Source organism: Salmo salar, chromosome 13, assembly GCF_965601325.2.
Source record: "Salmo salar chromosome 13, fSalSal1, whole genome shotgun sequence".
Taxonomy (NCBI): domain Eukaryota; kingdom Metazoa; phylum Chordata; class Actinopteri; order Salmoniformes; family Salmonidae; genus Salmo; species Salmo salar.
This window is the reverse complement of record NC_138303.1, coordinates 16,878,772-16,904,508: the sequence shown is the minus strand read 5'-3', so window position 1 is coordinate 16,904,508 and position 25,737 is coordinate 16,878,772. Positions and strand designations below refer to the sequence as shown.

The following is a 25,737-nucleotide window of genomic DNA, read 5'->3' as shown; positions in this document are numbered from 1 at the left end:
AGAGGGGAAGAGCCGTAGGTGATATTTGTCCTAATGGTACATTCTTTCCTGAAATAGCTCTCTCCCACATGAGGTGTTGCGGAGAGCAGAGGTGTGTGTGTTATAGTTCCTGTCAGATACCTGACCTTGGTGTGTCCCCCTCCCTTTCTGAGTCAGCCGCAGTGCAGTATCCCACCCCAATAACAAAATACACACTCAAATACCAAACACACACACCTACTTCATTCTGATAAGGTCAGAACCCAAACACCTTATATCCCAGCAAAAACACCAATGTCCATTGTTGCTAAACCGTCAGTAATATACATTACTGTTGTGTGCTCTGGCATTCATTTAGCCCGAAATGCTTTATTAGTATTGACATATACAGTACCTGGCCATAAAACATTATTGCCATGGGAGTCATGTTAATTAAGGAAGGCTGTGGCTATTTGTTTGAAGCTACTGTAATTAATTGCTTTTATGGACACCCCAAGTGTTTCAGCACGTTGCTGATTGGTAGTGTAGTATAATACGAAGCTGTTCAAACCACTGTACTGACAGCTGGAAGAAAAGAAGAAGAGAAGACGTTCCAACTGATGAATAACAGCATCGCTAAGCTGTTTTAAAAACCCCGAGGTGAATACACTGGCTCTGATGACATGTGTTACTGTGTCACCCTAATGACATGTGTTATGTCACCTTAATGACATGTGTTATATCTCCTTAATGACAGCTGTTATGTCACCCTAATGACATGTGCTATATCACCCTAATGACGTGCTACTGTGTCACCCTAATGACATGTGTTATATCTCCTTAAAGACATGTGTTATGTCACCTTAATAACATGTGTTATATCACCTTAACGACAGCTGTTATGTTAACCTAGTGACATGTTTTAAATCACCTTAAAGACAGCTGTTACGTCACCCTAATGACATGTGTTATATCACCTTAATGACAGCTGTTATGTTAACCTAGTGACATGTTTTAAATCACCTTAAAGACAGCTGTTACGTCACCCTAATGACATGTTATATCACCTTAAAGACAGCTGTTACGTCACCCTAGTGACATGTGTTATATCACCTTAAAGACAGCTGTTACGTCACCCTAATGACATGTTATATCACCTTAACGACAGCTGTTACATCACCCTAATGACATGTTATATCACCTTAAAGACAGCTGTTACGTCACCCTAATGACGTGTTATATCACCTTAAAGACAGCTGTTACGTCACCCTAGTGACATGTTATATCACCTTAAAGACAGCTGTTACGTCACCCTAGTGACATGTTATATCACCTTAAAGAAAGCTGTGGCGTCACACTAGTGACATGTTATATCACCTTAAAGACAGCTGTTACGTCACCCTAATGACGTGTTATATCACCTTAAAGACAGCTGTTACGTCACCCTAGTGACATGTTATATCACCTTAAAGACAGCTGTTACGTCACCCTAATGACATGTTATATCACCTTAAAGACAGCTGTTACGTCACCCTAGTGACATGTTATATCACCTTAAAGACAGCTGTTACGTCCCCCTAATGACAGTGTATGACAGTGTAATGAAGACTCTTATAGTGCAGCTCAGAGCTGAAGTTAGTCATACTGTAGTTTTGATAGATTATGTGGTCTGTCTGTCTGTCGACAAGAGGTGTGTAGCCTACTGTATGATAGAGTCATCATCATTAGGCTGCTGTTCCCCTCTCCTGCCCCCGGGGTCTGGTAATGATTATACCACAGGGTTTTAAGACACCATAATAGCCAGAAGATACTTTGACACACGGTATTGATTAATGCCCCATGGTAGCTAACTGCTGGATGACAGTACACTACGCTCATGTATTGAAGTGTTCATTTGTTCATCCATTAACTAGAGAGGAGAAGAAAATAAAAATAAAGACTAGAAGAAAACAGGAGAGAGAAAAAATAAGAAAGTAGAGGAATAGAAGAGATAATAAATAATAAAGGAGAGGAGAGGAGAGGAATACAATGAAGAGAAAAAAAGTGAATGGAAGAAAGAAGAGGAGAATAGACAAGATCATGCTGTCACCATCTCCCCCCTCCTCCTCCTAGGCAAGATCATGCTGTCACCATCTCCCCCCTCCTCCTCCTAGACAAGATCATGCTGTCACCATCTCCACCCTCCTCCTCCTAGACAAGATCATGCTCTCACCATCTCCCCCCTCCTCCTAGACAAGATCATGCTGTCACCATCTCCCCCCTCCTCCTAGACAAGATCATGCTGTCACCATCTCCACCCTCCTCCTCCTAGACAAGATCATGCTGTCACCATCTCCACCCTCCTCCTAGACAAGATCATGCTGTCACCATCTCCACCCTCCTCCTCCTAGACAAGATCATGCTGTCACCATCTCCCCCCTCCTCCTAGACAAGATCATGCTGTCACCATCTCCCCCCTCCTCCTAGACAAGATCATGCTGTCACCATCTCCCCCCTCCTCCTAGACAAGATCATGCTGTCACCATCTCCCCCCTCCTCCTAGACAAGATCATGCTGTCACCATCTCCCCCCTCCTCCTAGACAAGATCATGCTGTCACCATCTCCACCCTCCTCCTCCTAGACAAGATCATGCTGTCACCATCTCCACCCTCCTCCTCCTAGACAAGATCATGCTGTCACCATCTCCCCCTCTTTCTTCTCCTTCCCCCTTCCTTCCTCCCTGCTTCTCTAGCTCCCTCCTCCTTCCCTCCTCCCTCCTCCTTCCCTCCTCCCTCCTCCTTTTCCTTCCATCTTCCCTCCTCCTTCCCTCACTCCTCTTGCTTCCCTCCTGCTACTTTCCTCTTTCTCTTTCCCTCCTCCTCCTCCTTCCCTCGGCCTTCTCCCATCCGTCTTCATTCTGCTCTAATCGTTAGCTGCTCTGGGCTCCCATTACTAATGAAGCATCCATCTGGACCTGAGCTCAGTGACAGGCCTGTTGTATCCTTCACTCTCCTTGCACCATGAAACAATACATTACAACGCTACAGGTTTCTCTTCAGAGTAACAAAACCATACAGAGTTCACAGAGGAAGAGTGTCTGTGTGTCTTGTCTGGTCTCTGACCTTGTGTTCTGTTTTGTTCTGCCTATGAGCTCTGCTCAGGGAGGCTGTAATGAACAGCAGGTTGTGATTTTGATTGTAAAGGATAAGCTAATTGATGATTCATGATGACTCCATCTTTCAAGAGCTGTTTAGCCAAGAAAGACATAAGAGAGAAGAAGAAACAGAGTGAAAGAGAGAGAGAGGAAAAGAGAGACAGAGAGAGAAACAAAGGTGAACCTAGGTGAGAGCTGAGCTCCATGTTTTTGACTCAGACGGTCCTAAATTACGGTCCTAACCTTAGGCGGTCTGTTTCTCAATACTGCCTTTCTTTCTCCCTCTCTCTCTCTTCTCAGTCATGCTTATGTATGTCTCTTCCCACTCCACATTTCCTGTTTCCTCCAACATAAGCGTGAGAGCGAGCGAGAGACAGAGTATCAGGTATCAAGGTAAGACCCAAGTGCAGACTGTGTGAAGTAACAATGTTTATGGTAACAGGGGCAGGAAAATGACAGGTCAAGGCAGGCAGGGGTCGATAATCCAGAGTAGGAGCAAAGGTACAGGACGACAGGCAGGTTCAGGGTCAGGCAGAGTGGTCAGGGGGGCGGGTACAGGGTCAGGGACAGGCAGAGTGGTCAGGAGGGCGGGTACAGGGTCAGGGACAGGCAGAGTGGTCAGGCGGGCAGGTACAGGGTCAGGGACAGGCAGAGTGGTCAGGAGGGCGGGTACAGGGTCAGGGACAGGCAGAGTGGTCAGGAGGGCGGGTACAGGGTCAGGGACAGGCAGAGTGGTCAGGCGGGCAGGTACAGGGTCAGGGACAGGCAGAGTGGTCAGGAGGGCGGGTACAGGGTCAGGGACAGGCAGAGTGGTCAGGCGGGCAGGTACAGGGTCAGGGACAGGCAGAGTGGTCAGGCGGGCGGGTACAGGGTCAGGGACAGGCAGAGTGGTCAGGAGGGCGGGTACAGGGTCAGGGACAGGCAGAGTGGTCAGGCAGGCAGGTACAGGGTCAGGACAGGCAGAGTGGTCAGGCGGGCAGGTACAGGGTCAGGGTCAGGACAGGCAGAGTGGTCAGGCGGGCGGGTACAGGGTCAGGGACAGGCAGAGTGGTCAGGCGGGCAGGTACAGGGTCAGGGACAGGCAGAGTGGTCAGGCGGGCGGGTACAGGGTCAGGGACAGGCAGAGTGGTCAGGAGGGCGGGTACATGGTCAGGGACAGGCAGAGTGGTCAGGCGGTCAGGTACAGGGTCAGGGACAGGCAGAGTGGTCAGTCGGGCAGGTACAGGGTCAGGACAGGCAAGGGTCAAAAATCAGGAAGATGAAAAAAAGAGAGGCTGGGAAAAGACAGGAACTGACAGACAAACACTGGTAAGCTTGACAAACAAGATGAACTGGCCCAGACAGACAGAAAACACAGGTATAAATACCCAGAGGATAAGTGGGGAAGATGGGCGACACCTGGAGGGGGTGGAGACAAGCCCAAGGACAGGTGGAACAGATCAGGGCGTGACAGAGAGAGAGAGAGAGAGAGAGACAGCGAGAGAGAGAGTATGACCATATGTATGACCACATTAGAAGCACATATTTCCCTCAGATTACACAGATCCACAAAGAATTCAAAAACAAACCCAATTTTGATAAACTCCCATATCTACTGGGTGAAATACCACAGTGTGCCATCACAGCAGCAATATTTGTTACCTGTTGCCACAAGAAAAGGGCAACCAGTGAAGAACGAACACCATTGTACAGTGAAGGAAAAATGTTTTTGATCCCCTGCTGATTTTGTACGTTTGCCCACTGACAAAGAAATGATCAGTCTATAATTTTAATGGTAGGTTTATTTGAACAGTGAGAGACAGAATAACAACAAAAAAAACGCATGTCATAAATGTTATAAAATGATTAGCATTTTAATGAGGGAAATAAGTATTTGACCCCTCTGCAAAACATGACTTAGTACTTGGTGGCAAAACCCTTGTTGGCAATCAGAGGTTAGATGTTTCTTGTAGTTGGCCACCAGGTTTGCACACATCTCAGGAGGGATTTTGTCCCACTCCTCTTTGCAGATCTTCTCCAAGTCATTAAGGTTTCGAGGCTGACGTTTGGCAACTCGAACCTTCAGCTCCCTACACAGATTTTCTATGGGATTAAGGTCTGGAGACTGGCTAGGCCACTCCAGGACCTTAATGTGCTTCTTCTTGAGCTACTCCTTTGTTACCTTGGCCGTGTGTTTGGGGTCATTGTCATGCTGGAATACCCATCCACGACCCATTTTCAATGCCCTGGCTGAGGGAAGGAGGTTCTCACCCAAGATTTGACAGTACATGGCCCCGTCAAATGATGCGGTGAAGTTGTCCTGTCCCCTTATCAGAAAAACACCCCCAAAGCATAATGTTTCCACCTCCATGTTTGACAGTGGGGATGGTGTTCTTGGGGTCATAGGCAGCATTCCTCCTCCTCCAAACACGGCGAGTTGAGTTGATGCCAAAGAACTCAATTTTGGTCTCATCTGACCACAACACTTTCACCCAGTTGTCCTCTGAATCATTCAGATGTTCATTGGCAAACTTCAGACGGGCATGTATATGTGCTTTCTTGAGCAGGGAGACCTTGCGGGCGCTGCAGGATTTCAGTCCTTCACGGCGTAGTGTGTTACCAATTGTTTTCTTGGTGACTATGGTCCCAGCTGCCTTGAGATCATTGTCAATATCCTCCCGTGTAGTTCTGGGCTGATTCCTCACCGTTCTCATGATCATTGCAACTCCACGAGGTGAGATCTTGGCCGAGGGAGAATGACAGTTCTTTTGTGTTTCTTCCATTTGCGAATAATCGCACCAACTGTTGTCACCTTCTCACCAAGCTGCTTGGCGATGGTCTTGTAGCCTATTCCAGCCTTGTGTAGGTCTACAATCTTGTCCCTGACATCCTTGGAGAGCTCTTTGGTCTTGGCCATGGTGGAGAGTTTGGAATCTGATTGATTGATTGCTTCTGTGGACAGGTGTCTTTTATACAGGTAGAAGCTGAGATTCGGAACACTCCCTTTAAGAGTGTGCTCCTAATCTCAGCTCGTTACCTGTATAAAAGACACCTGGGAGGCAGAAATCTTTCTGATTGAGAGGGGATCAAATACTTATTTTCCTCATTAAAATGCAAATCAATTTATAACATTTTTTACGTGTTTTTCTGGATTTTTTTTTTTTTTTTTCTGTCTCTCACTGTTCAAATAAACCTACCATTAAAATTATAGACTGATCATTTCTTTGTCAGTGGGCAAATGTACAAAATCAGCAGGGGATCAAATACTTTTTTCCCTCACTGTAAATACAACCCATATTTATGTTTATTTATTTTCCATTTTGTACTTTAACTATTTGCACATCGTAACAACACTGTATATAGACATAATTTGACATTTGAAATGTCTTTATTATTTTGTGAGTGTAATGTTTACTGTTCATTTTTATTGTTTATTTCACTTTTGTTTATTATCTATTTAACTTGCTTTGGCAATGTAAACATATGTTTCTCATGCCAATAAAGCTCTTAAACTGAATTGAAATTGACTTGAGAGAGAGACAGAGAGAGGGGGGAGAGACAGAGAGCGAGCCAGAGAGAGACTTTCGAGTCAGACACTACCTTTTAATCAGCATGGCAATGTGGAAGAGAAACACAACCAACAACCTGCCAGAGCAGACAGACCTTGTATACCTGAGATTGTCTCCCCTGGCGGAAATGAATAAAGTTTTCTACTTTTGCCGAATAAAGCACTTGAAGCTGAAAAAAATGTTAGAGAAGATTGTGTCCGTATGAGACATATACACAGCTCAACATCTTAGATTGTTCCACTGAGAGTTCAATCTGGGCTGAGTGAAAATGTTTTCTCACTGAGTGGTGTTGGTAAGAGGCCAACCTCTTACTAACAGAGAGACAGAGAGAGAGAGAGAGAGAGAGAGAGAGGAAGGGAAAGCTGTCTGATGACGTGACTCGCTCTAAATCAATTTTTGCTACAGCCCAGTGCTTCTTTCCTTCAGTCTCTCTCACACGCCCCATGCTTTCCATTTTCACAAATCTGCAGTGGGAGGTGTGTGTGGGGGGGGGGGATACCTATTCAGATGTAGTTCTCTCCTGAGCAGTCGTTCCAGGGCAGGCCTTGAGGCATCCCTCCATCCTGTCTCTTTCTGCTCTACTTCCTACTAATCCAAATACAGTACCACTCTCTCTTTCTGCCTTTAATATTCACCATAGTAGCTTTTTCAGTTCTCCTCACCAGGTGTTGTGCTGAGGAGTTTAAAACTTAACTTGAAGTTTAGTTTCTCTTGAAGTTAAGTTTCTCTGAGCTGTAGGCTATTCATTGGAAATATTGCAGTCTACCAAAGGTGGCCGGTGCTACCGTAATTGGGGAGGACGGGCTCATAGTAATGGCTGAAGCGGAATACATGGAATGGAATCGAACACTTCAAACACCATTTTTTTTTTAATACCAACCATTATTATGAGCTGTCGATGCTCTAGCTTTTTGTCCATGTTCCATGTGTGTAATAAATACATTAATTAATTAATTAATTAATTAATTAAAGCCAGCGCCCTCCTGTGTTTTCTCAATGATGCTTCAGCAGAAATCCATCCTCAAATCTGTCCTGCCTCTCTGCACTGTCTGAGAGCATGTTTGGACCAGAGACACAGGTTCTGGGTCCCAGTGGCCCTAAATTCTCTCTCTCTCTCTCTCTCTCTCTCCTCTCTCTCTCTCTCTCTCTCTCTCTCTCTCTCTCTCTTTCTACCCCCCATCCCTGCTCACTCTCGATAAAAGTGGATACATTCTAGCAGGGTATGTTTTCACACCTCCTCTATTACCCCCAGTAACCATTTCCATGGTGGCTGGAAGTGTTTGCCTGGTGACCCCAGAGAGCCGATCTCATTGGCTGAGCTCAGAGCGAGACGAGGAAGAGGGTCATCCTAGAGACCTCTGGGATGTCTAAGCTGGCACAAAGGAGCATGAGAGAGGGAGGGGCAGAGAGAGGCCAGGAGAGAGGTACAGTAACAGATAAGGAGAGAAAGAAAAAAAGAGAGTGAGACAAAAGATTGAGAGGAAAAACTATTATAAGAGTTAGAGGATGGAGTGCAAAAGAGAAGGAGAACAGTATGGAGAGGAGTAGGCGTGTGTGTGTGCAAGAACACCTCTGCTTAATACCCGTCTCTGGGAGCATAAACAAGATTGAGAATGCTGGCCAGCTTGTCTGAGCTGAAACTCTTGTCAGACCTTTTCCACACAGACATTGTGTATTGTTTGTTATTGACGCATTGAGAAATCACATTGCCTTCTTTTGCTCCTTCTTTTGTCTCTCTGTCTCTGTCCTTGACGAGAGAGAGAGAGAGAGAGAGAGAGAGAGAGAGATGGCTGCACACCAACCCTCTTTATACTGTGTTTCCTGTAGATGAGAAGAGATGTATGCAGACAGACATACACACTGTTGGTTAGGGTTGTAGTCGTAACACTTTAAGGCAGTGGACATTTCATTGATTTATTCTACATAAACAAAAGCAATGCATTTCAAGGCGCAATTCAGCAAGTCTATTACACAAGAAACACAGACAGCAATATTAAACATTGAAAAGACATGGTGACATTACCCTCCTAGTATGTGTTTTTGTATGCATTGATATCAGGTTTGCATCAAACGTTTGCGCTGTGCATAGCCATTTGGATTTAACCTGGTTGGTGGTATGAGGGGACTGATCTTTGGTTTCCATGGTTTCTTTGTCTTCCAGAAAGCACGTTTGGCCAGGATACGAATATCCAAGACAGGAAGCTCCAATGCCTTCCTCCACAGCAAACGGAATGGCCTCTTCAGCGAAGCCTTGGAGCTCACGGTAAGAGAACACTCAATACAACCACCATTGACTGTACTAGACTGATTTCTCGTTAGGAGCCCATCCCCCTCCACAAAACTTCTGGACTCAAAGAACTCAAATACTCACACCGCACGACCCCTTTAACTCACATAGGCACTCTCTAAAACCCAGCCCAGACACAACAGTAGAATTCTGTATGTTTGCCCTGAAAGTGTTCATACATCGGAGTGACACTTTCCCCCGTGGGATAGACACCTGCCTCTTAAGTACCAGATCATATAATCACCCTTTGACTGCACTTCATTGAACACTTTATAGATTCCATCCTTCTTCTGTCTCCTTGAGGTAATCATTGACTCATAAGTAATGGGATAGATCAAAACAAGGTTACTACATTCACCAATCCAACCTCATCAGATCAGTTATTCCATCAAGGCAGAAAGGATAGAGAAGTCTTTATTCAAACAGGGCCCTTGTGATTCTTCTCTCTCTCCTCCTGGGTTCCTGGAAGACTAGGCCTGGCCTGGCTTCTGAGAACAGCTAAATGCAGTCCTGTTAAATATGCTGTAGTGTTAATGTGAACATCTTGGTGCTCAGCTGGGATCCAGGCTGCAGGCACTAGCAGACATGTAAACACAACTCGCCTTCCTCCTCTCCTCTCCTCTCCTCTCCTCTGGGCTGAGACACGCCAAAACACAAAGACACTTTAGCTGTTTCTGAATGTATAGCTTGTCCTTCTATACACCCATAAATTGTACTGAGATTTGACTGTGCCTCCACCAGCTCTCCCACGCACTATGAAGCAACCGTTAGCATGACTAAACTATAAAAACGAAAAGCTGAGCTTCTATGTTTTAGAGGTCCCGAGCAAAATGATCTCGTTGACGTCACAGGGATAAGCCAGCTGACCTTCGATACATCTGCACCACACAGATTAGTAAATTGTGTCCATGTATTATGCAGCCTCACCTGGTTACCTACCTGCCTGTAGTGTAGCTAATGGACCAGCCACCTGGGTGATTCACAGCAGCCCTCACACCAGTGGAGGCTGCTGAGGGGAGGACGGCTCATAAGAATGGCTGGAACAGAGCAAATGGAATGGCATCAAAACCATGTTTGTTACCATTCCACCAATTCCGCTCCAGCCATTACCACGAGCCCGTCCTCCCCAATTAAGGTGCCACTGACCTCCCGTGCCTCACACATCCTGCTGATTCTTTGGCTTTAGTCTTTAGGAATGAGTAGGACAGGACCAGAAATAGCCTGGAGACGCAGCTGTGTCTGTGTACTGTAGCTCAGCACTGTTTAGGAGGTGAACTCTTCCCCACAGCACATAAAAAAATGTGCTGCAGCACTACTCACATACACAGGGGAGGAGGGAACTACATAACACACAGTAAACATGGTGGAAACTCAGCCCGGTCTCATAGACTAGACGTAACATGGTACATGTAAATCCGGGACACTCAAAATAGTATGATATGTTATGTTTGGTATGGTTAAATAACACAGAAGGTTACTTAAAGCAAAAACAAAAGTAGGATGGTTATTCGGGGAGGATGGGTGGGTGTATAAAGCGCACCTGATTCTAATAATTAGCTGGTTGATAAGATGAATCAGGTTAGTTACAACTGGGATTGGTGCGAAAATCTACAGGAGGGTAGTTCTCCAGGAACAGGGTTGGAGAGCCCTGCTTTAACCTAACTTCTAACCCTAACCCCTAACTAACATTAGCCACCTAGCTAACGTTAGCGTTAACCACGTAGCCACCATCTAAGGTCAGCACCAACAATTTGGAATTCGTGACATACGTTTTGCAAATTCGTAACATATTATAAGAATTGCAATTCGTAACAATTTGGATTAATTTTAATTCGTAACAGATCATACGAAATGGATGATGGACATCCGTAAATGTATACATACAGTGCATTCAGAAAGTAGTCATACCCTTTGACTTATTCCACATTTTGTTGTGTTACCGCCTGAATTCAAATATAGATTGAATACATTTTTTGCTCACCCATCTACACACAATACCCTATAATGACAAAGTGAAAATGTATTTTTTGTAATTTTAGCTAATTTATTGAAAATTAAATACAGAAATATCTAATTTACAGAGGTATTCACACCCTCTGAGTCAATACATGTTAGAATCACCTTTGGCAGTGATTATAGCTGTGAGTCTTTCTGGGTAAATCTCTAAGAGCTTTCAACACCTGGATTGTGCAACATTTGCATATTATTATTTTTAATTTTTCAATCTCTGTCAAATTGGTTGTTGACCATTGCTCAACAACCATTTTCTGGTCTTGCCATAGATTTTCAGGACGATTTATGTCAAAACTGTAACTAGGCCACTCCGGAACATTCAATGTCGTCTTGGTAAGCAACTCCAGTGTATATTTGTCCTTATGTTTTAGGTTATTGTCCTGCTGAAAGGTGAATTTTTCTCCCACTGTCTGTTGGAAAGCAGACGGAACAAGGTTTTCCTCTAGGATTTTTCCTGTGCTTAGTTCTATTGCATTACTTTTTATTTAAAAAAAACTCCCTAGTCCTTGCTGATGACAAGCATACCCATAACATGATGCAGCCACCACCATGCTTGAAAAATGGTACTCAGTGATGTGTTTGCCTCAAACATAACGCTTTGTATTCAGGACATGAAGTTCATTTCTTTGCCACATTTTTTGCAGTTTTACTTTAGTGCCTTATTGCAAACAGGATGCATGTTTTGGAATATTTGTATTCTGTACAGGCTTCCTTCTTTTCACTCTGTCATTTAGGTTAGTATTGTGGAGTTACTACAATGTTGTTGATCCATCCTCAGTTTTCTGCTATCACCAATGGCCTCATGGTGAAGTCCCTGAGCAGTTTCCTTCCTTTCCGGCAACTGATTTAGGAAGGACGCCTGTATCGTGTAGTACATGGATGTATTGATACACCATCCAAAGTGTCATTAATAATGTCACCATGCTCAAAGGGGTATTCAATGTCTACCAATAGGTGCCCTTCCTTGTAAGGCATTGGAAAACCTCCCTGGTCTTTGTGATTGAATCTGTGTTTGAAATGCACTGCTCGACTGAGGGACCTTACAGATAATTGTATGTGTGGGTTACAGAGATGAGTTAGTCATTAAAAAATCATGTTAAACACTATAATTGTACACAGAGTGAGTCCATGCAACTTTGTATGTGACTTATTAAGCACATTTTTACTCCTTAACTTATTTAGGCTTGCCCTAACAAAGGGGCTGAATACTTATTGTCGCAATACATTTCAGCTTTTCATTATTTTTTTAAACATTTTTCTAAAAACATCTACATTTAATCCATTTTAAATTCAGGCTGGAACACAACCTCTACATTTAATCCATTTTAAATTCAGGCTGGAACACAACATCTACATGTAATACATTTTAAATTCAGGCTGGAACACAACATCTACATGTAATCCATTTTAAATTCAGACTGGAACACAACATCTACATGTAATCCATTTTAAATTCAGGCTGGAACACAACAGAAATGTGTAAAAAGTCAAGGGGTGTGAATACTTTCTGCAACGTAACATATCATACTAATTGGAGTGTCCCAGATTTACATGTACTATGTTACATTTACCACTGAGTCCAGGCTGGGAAACTAAACGTTAAAATGATTAAAGCCTGTATTGTTTTCAGCAATTTAAAAAAAAAATAGCAAGGGTAGATTTTAGGTGGTGTGATGTTTATGCATTTTAACAAGCCAAACAAAGGGGCTTGTCAGGGATTGCAGTGTGCTGTCCTGTCAGCCCTGACTGATGCAACCCAGTGAAAGTTTACAGTGTGCGTATGTAACAGTGTTGCTTCTGTCCCTCTCCTTGCCCCAACCTGGGTTTGAACCAGGGACCCTATGAACACATCAAAAACGGTCACCCGCGAATCATCATTACCTATCGCTCCACAAAAGCCTTGGCCCACAAAAGCCTAGGCTGTTGCTCCTGCTCCCGCTCCCTCGACCCAGAGCTATAGCCAGTAACAGCGGCCCAAACAGAGCCCAGAGGTATAGCCAGTAACAGCGGCCCAGAGATATAGCCAGTAACAGCGGCCCAGAGATATAGCCAGTAACAGCGGCCCAGAGATATAGCCAGTAACAGCGGCCCAGAGATATAGCCAGTAACAGCGGCCCAGAGATATAGCCAGTAGCAGCAGCCCAGAGATATAGCCAGTAACAGCGGCCCAGAGATATAGCCAGTAACAGCGGCCCAGAGATATAGCCAGTAGCAGCAGCCCAGAGATATAGCCAGTAGCAGCGCCCAGACAGAGCCCAGAGCTATAGCCAGTAGCAACAGCCCAGAGCTATAGCCAGTAGCAGCAGCCCAGAGCTATAGCCAGTAGCAGCAGCCCAGAGCTATAGCCAGTAGCAGCAGCCCAGAGATATAGCCAGTAGCAGCAGCCCAGAGCTATAGCCAGTTGCAGCAGCCCAGAGATATAGCCAGTTGCAGCAGCCCAGAGCTAAAGCCAGCAGCCCAGAGCTATAGCCAGTAGCAGCAGCCCAGAGCTATAGCCAGTAGCAGCAGCCCAGAGCTATAGCCAGTAGCAGCAGCCGAGAGATATAACCAGTAGAAGCAGCCCAGAGCTATTGCCAGCAGCCCAGAGCCCAGAGATATAGCCAGCACCCGCAGCCCAGAGCTAAAGCCAGCAGCAGCAGCCCAGAGATATAGCCAGCAGCAGCAGCCCAGAGCTAAAGCCAGCAGCCCAGAGATATAGCCAGCAGCCCAGAGATATAGCCAGCTGCAGCAGCCCAGAGATATAGCCAGTAGCAGCAGCCCAGAGCTATTGCCAGCAGCCCAGAGCCCAGAGATATAGCCAGCACCAGCAGCCCAGAGCTAAAGCCAGCAGCCCAGAGCTATAGCCAGTAACAGCAGCCCAGAGCTATAGCCAGTAGCAGCAGCCCAGAGATATAGCCAGTAGCAGCAGCCCAGAGCCAAGAGATATAGCCAGCAGCAGCAGCCCAGAGCTAAAGCCAGCATCCCAGAGCTATAGCCAGTAGTAGCAGCCCAGAGATATTGCCAGCAGCAGCAGCCCAGAGCTATAGCCAGTAGCAGCAGCCCAGAGCTATAGCCAGTAGCAGCAGCCCAGAGATATAGCCAGTAGCAGCAGCCCAGAGATAGTGCCAGCAGCCCAGAGATATAGCTGCACCAGCAGCCCAGAGCTAAAGCCAGCAGCCCAGAGATATAGCCAGTAGCAGCAGCCCAGAGATATAGACAGTAGCAGCAGCCTAGATCTATTGCCAGCAGCCCAGAGCCCAGAGATATAGCCAGCACTAGCAGCCCAGAGCTAAAGCCAGCAGCCCAGAGCTATAGCCAGTAGTAGCAGCCCAGAGCTATAGCCAGTAGCAGCAGCCCTGAGATATAGCCAGTAGCAGCAGCCCAGAGATATAACCAGTAGCAGCAGCCCAGAGATATAGCTAGCAGCAGCAGCAGCCCAGAGCTATAGCCAGTAGCCCAGAGATATAGCCAGCAGCAGCAGCCCAGAGCTATAGCCAGTAGCAGCAGCCCAGAGCTATAGCCAGTAGCAGCAGCCCAGAGCTATAGCCAGTAGCAGCAGCCCAGAGATATAGCCAGTAGCAGCAGCCCAGAGATATAGCCAGTAGCAGCAGCCCAGAGATATAGCCAGCAGCCCAAAGCTAAAGACAGCAGCCCAGAGATATAGCCAGCAGCAGCAGCCCAGAGATATAGCCAGTAGCAGCAGCCCAGACATATAGCCAGTAGCAGCAGCCTAGAGCTATTGCCAGCAGCCCAGAGCCCAGAGATATAGCCAGCACCAGCAGCCCAGAGCTAAAGCCAGCAGCCCAGAGCTATAGCCAGTAGCAGCAGCCCAGAGCTATAGCCAGTAGCAGCAGCCGAGAGATATAACCAGTAGAAGCAGCCCAGAGCTATTGCCAGCAGCCCAGAGCCCAGAGATATAGCCAGCAGATGCAGCCCAGAGCTAAAGCCAGCAGCAGCAGCCCAGAGATATAGCCAGCAGCAGCAGCCCAGAGCTAAAGCCAGCAGCCCAGAAATATAGACAGCAGCAGCAGCCCAGAGCTAAAGCCAGCAGCCCAGAGATATAGCCAGCAGCAGCAGCCCAGAGCTATTGCCAGCAGCCCAGAGCCCAGAGATATAGCCAGCACCAGCAGCCCAGAGCTAAAGCCAGCAGCCCAGAGCTATAGCCAGTAACAGCAGCCCAGAGCTATAGCCAGTAGCAGCAGCCCAGAGATATAGCCAGTAGCAGCAGCCCAGAGCCAAGAGATATAGCCAGCAGCAGCAGCCCAGAGCTAAAGCCAGCAGCCCAGAGCTATAGCCAGTAGTAGCAGCCCAGAGATATTGCCAGCAGCAGCAGCCCAGAGCTATAGCCAGTAGCAGCAGCCCAGAGCTATAGCCAGTAGCAGCAGCCCAGAGATATAGCCAGTAGCAGCAGCCCAGAGATAGTGCCAGCAGCCCAGAGATATAGCTGCACCAGCAGCCCAGAGCTAAAGCCAGCAGCCCAGAGATATAGCCAGTAGCAGCAGCCCAGAGATATAGACAGTAGCAGCAGCCTAGAGCTATTGCCAGCAGCCCAGAGCCCAGAGATATAGCCAGCACTAGCAGCCCAGAGCTAAAGCCAGCAGCCCAGAGCTATAGCCAGTAGTAGCAGCCCAGAGCTATAGCCAGTAGCAGCAGCCCTGACATATAGCCAGTAGCAGCAGCCCAGAGATATAACCAGTAGCAGCAGCCCAGAGATATAGCCAGCAGCAGCAGCAGCCCAGAGCTATAGCCAGTAGCAGCAGCAGCCCAGAGCTATAGCCAGTAGCCCAGAGATATAGCCAGCAGCAGTAGCCCAGAGCTATAGCCAGTAGCAGCAGCCCAGAGCTATAGCCAGTAGCAGCAGCCCAGAGCTATAGCCAGTAGCAGCAGCCCAGAGATATAGCCAGTAGCAGCAGCCCAGAGATATAGCCAGCAGCCCAGAGCTAAAGCCAGCAGCCCAGAGATATAGCCAGCAGCAGCAGCCCAGAGATATAGCCAGTAGCAGCAGCCCAGACATATAGCCAGTAGCAGCAGCCTAGAGCTATTGCCAGCAGCCCAGAGCCCAGAGATATAGCCAGCACTAGCAGCCCAGAGCTAAAGCCAGCAGCCCAGAGCTATAGCCAGTAGTAGCAGCCCAGAGCTATAGCCAGTAGTAGCAGCCCAGAGCTATAGCCAGTAGCAGCAGCCCTGAGATATAGCCAGTAGCAGCAGCCCAGAGATATAACCATTAGCAGCAGCCCAGAGATATAGCCAGCAGCAGCAGCCCAGAGCTATAGCCAGTAGCCCAGAGATATAGCCAGCAGCAGCAGCCCAGAGCTATAGCCAGTAGCAGCAGCCCAGAGCTATAGCCAGTAGCAGCAGCCCAGAGCTATAGCCAGTAGCAGCAGCCCAGCGATATAGCCAGTAGCAGCAGCCCAGAGATATAGCCAGCAGCCCAGAGCTAAAGCCAGCAGCCCAGAGATATAGCCAGCAGCAGCAGCCCAGAGATATAGCCAGTAGCAGCAGCCCAAAGATATAGCCAGTAGCAGCAGCCCAAATATATATTCAGTAGCAGCAGCCCAGAGCTATTGCCAGCAGCCCAGAGCCCAGAGATATAGCCAGCACCAGCAGCCCAGAGCTAAAGCCAGCAGCCCAGAGCTATAGCCAGTAGCAGCAGCCCAGAGATATAGCCAGCAGCAGCAGCCCAGAGCTAAAGCCAGCAGCCCAGAGATATAGCCAGCAGCCCAGAGATATAGCCAGCTGCAGCAGCCCAGAGATATAGCCAGTAGCAGCCCAGAACCCAGAGATATAGCCAGTAGCAGCCCAGAACCCAGAGATATAGCCAGTAGCAGGGCAGAACCCAGATTTATAGCCAGTAGCAGCACAGAACGCAGAGATATATATTCAGTAGCAGCCCAGAAACCAGATATATAGTCAGTAGCAGCCCAGAACCCAGAGATATAGTCAGTAGCAGCCCAGAACCCAGAGATATAGCCAGTAGCAGCCCAGAACCCAGAGATATAGCCAGTAGCAGCCCAGAACCCAGAGATATAGTCAGTAGCAGCCTAGAACCCAGAGATATAGTCAGTAGCAGCCTAGAACCCAGAGATATAGCCAGTAGCAGGGCAGAACCCAGATATATAGCCAGTAGTAGCCCAGAACCCAGAGATATAGCCAGTAGCAGGGCAGAACCCAGATATATAGCCAGTAGCAGGCCAGAACCCAGAGATACAGCCAGTAGCAGCCCAGAACCCAGAGATATAGCCAGTAGCAGCCCAGAACCCAGAGATATAGCCAGTAGCAGCCCAGAACACAGAGATATAGCCAGTAGCAGCCCAGAACCCAGATTTATAGCCAGTAGCAGCACAGAACCCAGAGATATATATTCAGTTGCAGCCCAGAACCCAGATATATAGTCAGTAGCAGCCCAGAACCCAGAGATATAGCCAGTAGCAGCCCAGAACCCAGAGATATTGTCTGTAGCAGCCCAGAACCCAGAGATATAGTCAGTAGCAGCCCAGAACCCAGACATATAGCCAGTAGCAGCCCAGAACCCAGAGATATAGCCAGTAGCAGCCCAGAACCCAGAGATATAGCCATTAGCAGCCCAGAACCCAGAGATATAGTCAGTAGCAGCCCAGAACCCAGATATATAGTCAGTAGCAGCCCAGAATCCAGAGATATAGTCAGTAGCAGCCCAGAACCCAGATATATAGTCAGTAGCAGCCCAGAACCCAGAGATATAGTCAGTAGCAGCAGCCCACTCAGACAATCTGACTCAGAGAAGAGGGCATCGTGCCCCAGCAAACACAGAACAAACCACTCCCATATTGACACTCACACTCTCTCCCTCCTTCACACACACACACTGAGAATTCACTATATTGAAATGAAAACCTAGTAAAACTCTACCTGTGTGTCTTTTTGTCTCCTCTTTCACCTTTGACCTGAAGCAACTTCCTTACAAGATGAACCTTTCAGACCAGGTACAGAGACAGCAAACATACAAACACAGCACCTAGAATCCCCTCTATCTGTTGGCAAACAACACTGTGGAGCATTTTCACTCACAGTGTATGTATGTGTGTGTGTGTGTGTGTGTGTGTGTGTGTGTGTGTGTGTGTGTGTGTGTGTGTGTGTTGCAGAGTTCCATTGAGGAGGAGCAGCAGCTGAGCAAGAACCAGTCTCTATTAGAGAGCCAACACCACCACCTGCTGCATTGTCTGGAGAAAACCACAGTGAGTACACACACACACACACACACAAAAGGTGACAAGCACATCAAACAAGAAAAAACGAAATGTTTAATATATTCGTTTTTTTTATCAAATGTAAAATAATATTCAAATCAAACCCCCAATGGACATGAATTTGAGATAAATGATGTGTCCCTGAATCATTTCATTTTATTTGGGAGGAGAGTGACAAAATAGACCCTCAAACGTTCGCTTTTCATATCTTGTGGGGAGATGCCTTGCGTGTTAGTATATTACATTTGAATGTATTCTTGCATTCTCTGGCATTGTGTTGCCTCTTTGTACATTGAAATGTTCAGCCTTTTTTTTGATGTGTTCAGATGTCCCTCCTCTTCTTTCATCCTCTCTCTCCTCTCTCCCCCCCCCCCCCCAATTCCCCTCTCTTCCCCCCTCTCTTCCTCTCTGTAGAATCATGAGTTTGCAGATGAGCTGTGTTATGAGCAGAGCTACCTGGAGGGGGCACTCCAGAGCTACCCGTCTCAAAGCCCCTCTCTCTCCAGCCAAGAAGGCATGACGGGCACCTGCTGTACCCGCCACACTAAGAGGAACCACGCCCCTTTACCCAACTCCAGTATTCCCACGTGCGCTCTCTCACACACACACCCTCATCATAACCTGCAGGAGCTCAGCACCATCCACATCCAGCCCCTCAACACCAGGTGAGCTAAGCACTGACCAGAAGTCAGGTTTAACACTAAATATGGTAATATTATCAGGGCTACACTATTACTATTGACCCAGAGTCAGTCCGACTGTTAAAACAAGCCCATAATGTGAGCTTATGCTATGGAAAAAAAATAATGAATTGGTTGACACCCAAGTCCATTACTAAAGAGAATGATATCTAGAATGCCAAATGGCTGTTAATTTCTCTCTGATATTTTGCTTTTCTCCAGTGATGCTGGTATGTCAGGTGCTATCAAATGACGTATCCCTGTCATAGTGTATTACATTGAGTCTTTCATGGGCTCAGCAGCAATATATACCTTCCTCTGTCATTTTACTTTATTTGATTCATTCTGTCATTATATTCCTCTTTTCCAAACCACTATGAATTAACAGGCTTATTTCCAAAAACTTGTCAATATTAAATATCATATTAAGGTGTGAGACATTCATTAGAACTGTTGAGGCTCCATGGGTTGATGAGGAATTCAACAACTGTATGGTTGAAAGAGATGGGGCAAAAGGAGTGGCTAATAAGTCTGGCTGCACATCTGACTGGCGGACTTACTGCAAATTGAGAAATGATGTGACTAAACTTGACAAAAAGAAGAAGAAACTGTATTATGAAGCCAAGATTAATGGAAATTCAACTCCATCTTTCATTGAATCAGATGGCTTATTCTGTCACGGATGTTGTATGAAAGAGACCAAGGCGCAGCGTTCCACATCTTTATTTCTATGTGAAACTATGCAAGACAGACAAACTATAAACAAAAACGACGAAGAGGTGCTACATGCATAAACTCAAAATAATCTACCACAAACACTAGTGGGAAAAACAACAACTTAAATATGATCCCTAATTAGAGACAATGATGACCAGCTGCCTCTAATTGGGAATCATACGAAAACCCCAACCTAGAAAAAATAACCTAGATCACAACATAGAAAATGTAAACTAGACAAAAACCCCAACATAGAAAAAAGAACCGAGAACACAGAAAATTTAAACTAGACAAAAACCCCAACATAGAAAAAAGAAACTAGAACCAAACATAGAAATAAATAAACTAGACAAAACCCCCCAGTCACGCCCTGACCTACTCTACCATAGAAAAATACGAGCTCTCTATGGTCAGGACGTGACATATTCATCACAAAACCAATTGATGTTGCACATTATTATAATGATTACTTAATTGGCACAGTGGGCAAACTTAAGCAGGAAATACCAACAACGAACAGTGAGCCATCGTATTCATGAATACAAAACAAACTGAATGAAAAGCATTGTAAGTTTGAATTCTGTAAAGTTAGCATGGGACAGGTGGAACAATTATTGTTATCGATCAATAATGACAAACCTTCTGGCATTGACAATTTAGATGGAAGGCTACTGAGGATGGTAGCTGACTCTATGGCCACTCCTATGTCATCTCTTTAATCTGAGTCCAGAGGAAGGTTTGTCCTCAGGCCTGGAGGGAAGCCAAAGTCATTCCGCTACCCAAGAGTGATAAAGCGGCCTTTACTGGTTCTAACAGTAGACCAATCAGCTTGCACCAAGATGTCTTATTCCTCTATGATAGAGTACCAATGTTACTGATACTCCTAATGAATGATATTCAGTTCTTCATCTCTTAGCAAACTTTTGGAAAAAAAATGTATTGACCAAATAAAATGCTATTTCTCTGTAAACAAATTAACAACAGACTTTCAGCATGCTTATAGAGAAGGGTACTCAACATGTACTGCACTGACACAAATGACTGATGATTAGTTGAAATGAATTGATAATAATAAGATTGTAGGAGCTGTACTGTTAGATTTCAGTGCAGCCTTTGATATTATTGACCATAACCTGTTATGTTTAATGCCTTTTCAACTTCTGCCATATTGTGGATTCAGAGCCATCTATCTAATAGAACTCAGAGGGTTTTATTTAATGGTAGCTTCTCTAATGTCAAACATGTAGAGGGTGGTGTACCGCAGGGCAGTTCTAGTTTATTACTGGCCACCCATTCCAAAACGGACTGCAACTCCTTGTTAAGGGTTTCAGTGACTTCATTAGCTGTGGTTGCTGAGATGTATATGGTTGAATCATCAGCATACATGGACACACAGGCTTTGTTTAATGCCGGTGGCATGTCATTGGTAAAAATATAAAAATGTAGAAGGCTGGTCTTGAACATCTCTAAAACTAAGAGCATTGTATTTGGTACAAATCATTCCCTAAGCTCTAGACCTCAGCTGAATCTGATAATGCATGGTGCGGTTGTTGAACAAGTTGAGGAGACTCCATTACTTGTTGAACAAGTTGAGGAGACTCCATTACTTGTTGAACAAGTTGAGGAGACTCATTACTTGGTGTTACCATAGATTGTAAACTGTCATGGTCAAAACATATAGATTCAATAGTTGTAAAGATGGGGAGAGGTCTGTCCGCAATACCGAAATGTTTTTTTTTTTTGACACCACACTCCACAAAACAAGTCCTGCAGGCCCTAGTTTTGTCTTATCATGATTATTGTCCAGCCATCTGGTCAAGTGTTGCTAAGAAAGACCTAGTTAATCTGCAGCTGGACCAGAACAGAGCGGCACGTCTTGATCTTCATTGTAATCAGAGGGCTACTATAAATACTATGCATGCCAGTCTCTCTTGGCTAAGAGTTGAGGAGAGACTGACTGCATCACTTCTTCTTTTTATAAGAAACAATGTGTTGAAAATTCCAAGTTGTTTGCATTGTCAACTTACGCATAGCTCTGACACACACACTTACCCCACCAGCCATGCCACCAGGGTTCTATTCATAGTCCCCAAATCCAGAACAAATTCAACAAAGTGTACATTATTATATAGAGCCTTTATTGCATGGAACTCACTTCCATCTCATATTGCTCAAATGAACAGCAAACCTGGTTTAAAAAAACAGATAAAGCTACACCTCACAACACCTCTCCCCTATTTGACCTATATATTTTGTGTGTATATATTGATATGTAGGCTATGTGTGCCGTTTTTAAATGTATATTGGTCTGACCTTGAGCTGTTCTTGTCTATTAATGTTGTGTATTATGTCATGTTTCATGTTGTTTGGACCCCAGGAAGAGTAGCTGGGGAACCCAGGAAGAGTAGCTGGGGACCCCAGGAAGAGCAGCTGGGGACCCCAGGAAGAGCAGCTGTGGCTTTTGCAACCGCTAATGGGGATCCTAATAAAATACCAAAAATACCCAAACATTGTGACAAGAAATAACTAACGGGTGTACTACAGTGAGGGGAAAAAGTATTTGATCCCCTGCTGATTTTGTACGTTTGCCCACTGACAAAGAAATAATCAGTCTATAATTTTAATGGTAGGTTTATTTGAACAGTGAGAGACAGAATAACAACAAAAAAATCCATGTCAAAAATGTTATAAATTGATTTGCATTTTAATGAGGGAAATAAGTATTTGACCCCCTCTCAACCAGAAAGATTTCTGGCTCCCAGGTGTCTTTAATCAGGTAATGAGCTGAGATTAGGAGCACACTCTTAAAGGGAGTGCTCCTAGCCTCAGTTTGTTACCTGTATAAAAGACACCTGTCCACAGAAGCAATCAATCAATCAGATTCCAAACTCTCCACCATGGCCAAGACCAAAGAGCTTTCCAAGGATGTCAGGGACAAGATTGTAGACCTACACAAGTCTGGAATGGGCTACAAGACCATCGCCTAGCAGCTTGGTGAAAAGGTGACAACAGTTGGTGCGATTATTCGCAAATGGAAGAAACACAAAAGAACTGTCAATCTCCCTCGGCCTGGGGCTCCATGCAAGATCTCACCTTGTGGAGTTGCAATGATCATGAGAACGGTGAGGAATCAGCCCAGAACTACACGGGAGGATCTTGTCAATGATCTCAAGGCAGCTGGGACCATAGTCACCAAGAAAACAATTGGCTCAGTTGGTAGAGCATGGTGTTTGCAACGCCAGCATGGTGTGTGCAACGCTAGGGTTGTGGGTTTGATTCCCACGGGGGGCCAGTACAAAAAAAAAAAATGTAGGAAATGTATACATTCGCTACTGTAAGTCGCTCTGGATAAGAGCGTCTGCTAAATGACTAAAATGTTAAAAAAAAATGTAAAAAATGTAACACACTACGCCGTGAAGGACTGAAATCCTGCAGTGCCCGCAATGGTCCCCCTGCTCAAGAAAGCACATATACATGCCCGTCTGAAGTTTGCCAATGAACATCTGAATGATTCAGAGGACAACTGGGTGAAAGTGTTGTGGTCAGATGAGACCCAAATGGAGCTCTTTGGCATCAACTCAACTCGCCGTGTTTGGAGGAGGAGGATTGCTGCCTATGACCCCAAGAACACCATCCCCACCGTCAAACATGGAGGTGGAAACATTATGCTTTGGGGGTGTTTTTCTGCTAAGGGGACAGGACAACTTCACCGCGACGATGGACGGGGCCATGTACCGTCAAATCTTGGGTGAGAACCTCCTTCCCTCAGCCAGGGCATTGACAATGGGCTGTGGATGGGTATTCCAGCATGACAATGACCCAAAACACACGGCCAAGGCAACAAAGGAGTGGCTCAAGAAGAAGCACATTAAGGTCCTGAAGTGGCCTAGCCAGTCTCCAGACCTTAATCCCATAGAAAATCTGTGGAGGGAGCTGAAGGTTCGAGTTGCCAAACATCAGCCTCGAAACCTTAATGACTTGGAGAAGATCTGCAAAGAGGAGTGGGACAAAATCCCTCCTGAGATGTGTGCAAACCTGGTGGCCAACTACAAGAAACATCTAACCTCTGATTGCCAACAAGGGTTTTGCCACCAAGTACTAAGTCATGTTTTGCAGAGGGGTCAAATACTTATTTCCCTCATTAAAATGCAAATCATTTTATAACATTTATGACATGCGTTTTTTCTGGATTTTTTGGTTGTTATTCTGTGTCTCACTGTTCAAATAAACCTACCATTAAAATTATAGACTGATCATTTCTTTGTCAGTGGGCAAACGTACAAAATCAGCAGGGGATCAAATACTTTTTTCCCTCACTGTATGCTCAAGGAGCTAGAATTTGTCAGTGCACAATTCAGCTGTGGGAACATGGCGACTCTCAATACTAGACAGCAGAAAGAGCTGGCCGCTACTATACAAGAGATTGTTCGTGAGGGGATTACCTCTGCCCTCAACTTACAATTAAAACCGGTAAATTAATCATTGGCAGTGATCACTGCTAAAGTGGATACCTATTCAACCAAAGTGGAAAGTCTGGAGAGGATAGCCAATGCGACAGACTTGGAAACAGCGCAAACTAGGTTGAAAAGGATAATGAAACTCATAAAAGAGAAGATGGAATTCAATGTGCAGGTCACAGGACTTGAAACTGAAGCGGGCCACCTAACTTCCTTCATGAGCAATCTTTTCTATGAACTGTCTGGGCAGGAGAGGCTGGGTCCCATGCCACTGATTAACATTGCACATCGCACAGGTCCTCTCAGGAATGGATCTTGTCTATGATTGTACGGGTCCACAGCTTTGAAGTCAAGCAGGGGCGGAAATCCCGGGGGGGACGGGGGGGACACGACCCCCCCATCCTGGGAAAAATATGATTTGTCCCCCCCAATATATCACTGAAACATAACTATGTAATTTAAACAATATTAACCTCTCTGGGCTAGGCGGGACGAATTCGGTGTAATCCAGTGGCGCGATTTTCAAATACCTTAGAAATGCTATTACTTCAATTTCTCAAACATATGACTATTTTACAGCATTTTAAAGACAAGACTCTCGTTAATCTAACCACACTGTCCGATTTCAAAAAGGCTTTACAACGAAAGCAAAACATTAGATTATGTCAGCAGAGTACCCAGCCAGAAATAATCAGACACCCATTTTTCAAGCTAGCATATAATGTCACAAAAACCCAGAAGACAGCTAAATGCAGCACTAACCTTTGATGATCTTCATCAGATGACACACCTAGGACATTATGTTATACAATACATGCATGTTTTGTTCAATCAAGTTCATATTTATATCAAAAACCAGCTTTTTACATTAGCATGTGACGTTCAGAACTAGCATACCTCCGGTGAATTTACTAAATTACTCACGATAAACGTTCACAAAAAACATAACAATTATTTTAAGAATTATAGATACAGCACTCCTTTGTGCAATCGAGGTGTCCGATTTTAAAATAGCTTTTCGGTGAAAGCACATTTTGCAATATTCTCAGTAGATAGCCCAGCCATCACGGCTAGCCATTTAGACACCGACCAAGTTTAGCCCTGACCAAACTCCGATTTACTATTACAAAAGTTTGATTACCTTTGTTGTCTTCGTCAGAATGCACTCCCAGGACTGCTACTTCAATAACAAATGTTGGTTTGGTCCAAAATAATCCATCGTTATATCCAAATAGCGGCGTTATGTTCGTGCGTTCCAAGACACTATCCGAAGTGTAAATAAGGGTCACAAGCATGGCGCAATTCGTGACAAAAAATGTCTAAATATTCTATTACCGTACTTCGAAGCATGTCAACCGCTGTTTAAAATCAATTTTTATGCCATTTTTCTCATAAAAAAGCGATAATATTCTGACCGGGAATCTGCGTTTAGGTAAACAGAGGAAAGAAAACAAAGCATTCGGTCGACGCGGGCACGCGCCTGAGTCTCACAGTACTGTAACCAGCCACTACCCAAACGCGCTACTTTTTTTCAACCAGAGCCTGCAAAGCCACGATTCAGCTTTTTGCCGCCTTCTGAGAGCCCATTGGAGCCGTAGGAAGTGTCACGTAACAGCAGAGATCCTTTGTTTTGGATAGAGATGACAAAGAAGGCCAAGAAATGGTCAGACAGGGTACTTCCTGTACAGAATCTTCTCAGGTTTTGACCTGCCATTTGAGTTCTGTTATACTCACAGAC

At 45.4% G+C, this 25,737-nt stretch overlaps 1 protein-coding gene across 3 annotated transcripts in view; it reads left to right on the top strand.

Moving 5' to 3' along the window:
* kcnd3 (potassium voltage-gated channel, Shal-related subfamily, member 3) overlaps positions 1 to 25,737 on the top strand; it is a 356,517-nt gene that overhangs the window by 316,063 nt on the left and 14,717 nt on the right. For 2 of the 3 annotated variants that reach the window (XM_045692984.2, XM_014134606.3), the window contains exons 4-7: positions 8,802 to 8,903; positions 17,849 to 17,881; positions 18,041 to 18,133; positions 18,560 to 18,810. In XM_045692984.2, the coding sequence (XP_045548940.1) occupies positions 8,802 to 8,903; positions 17,849 to 17,881; positions 18,041 to 18,133; positions 18,560 to 18,810 (479 nt within the window). The remainder of the gene's footprint in view (positions 1 to 8,801; positions 8,904 to 17,848; positions 17,882 to 18,040; positions 18,134 to 18,559; positions 18,811 to 25,737) is intronic. The other variant, XM_014134607.3, reaches the window with a different exon arrangement.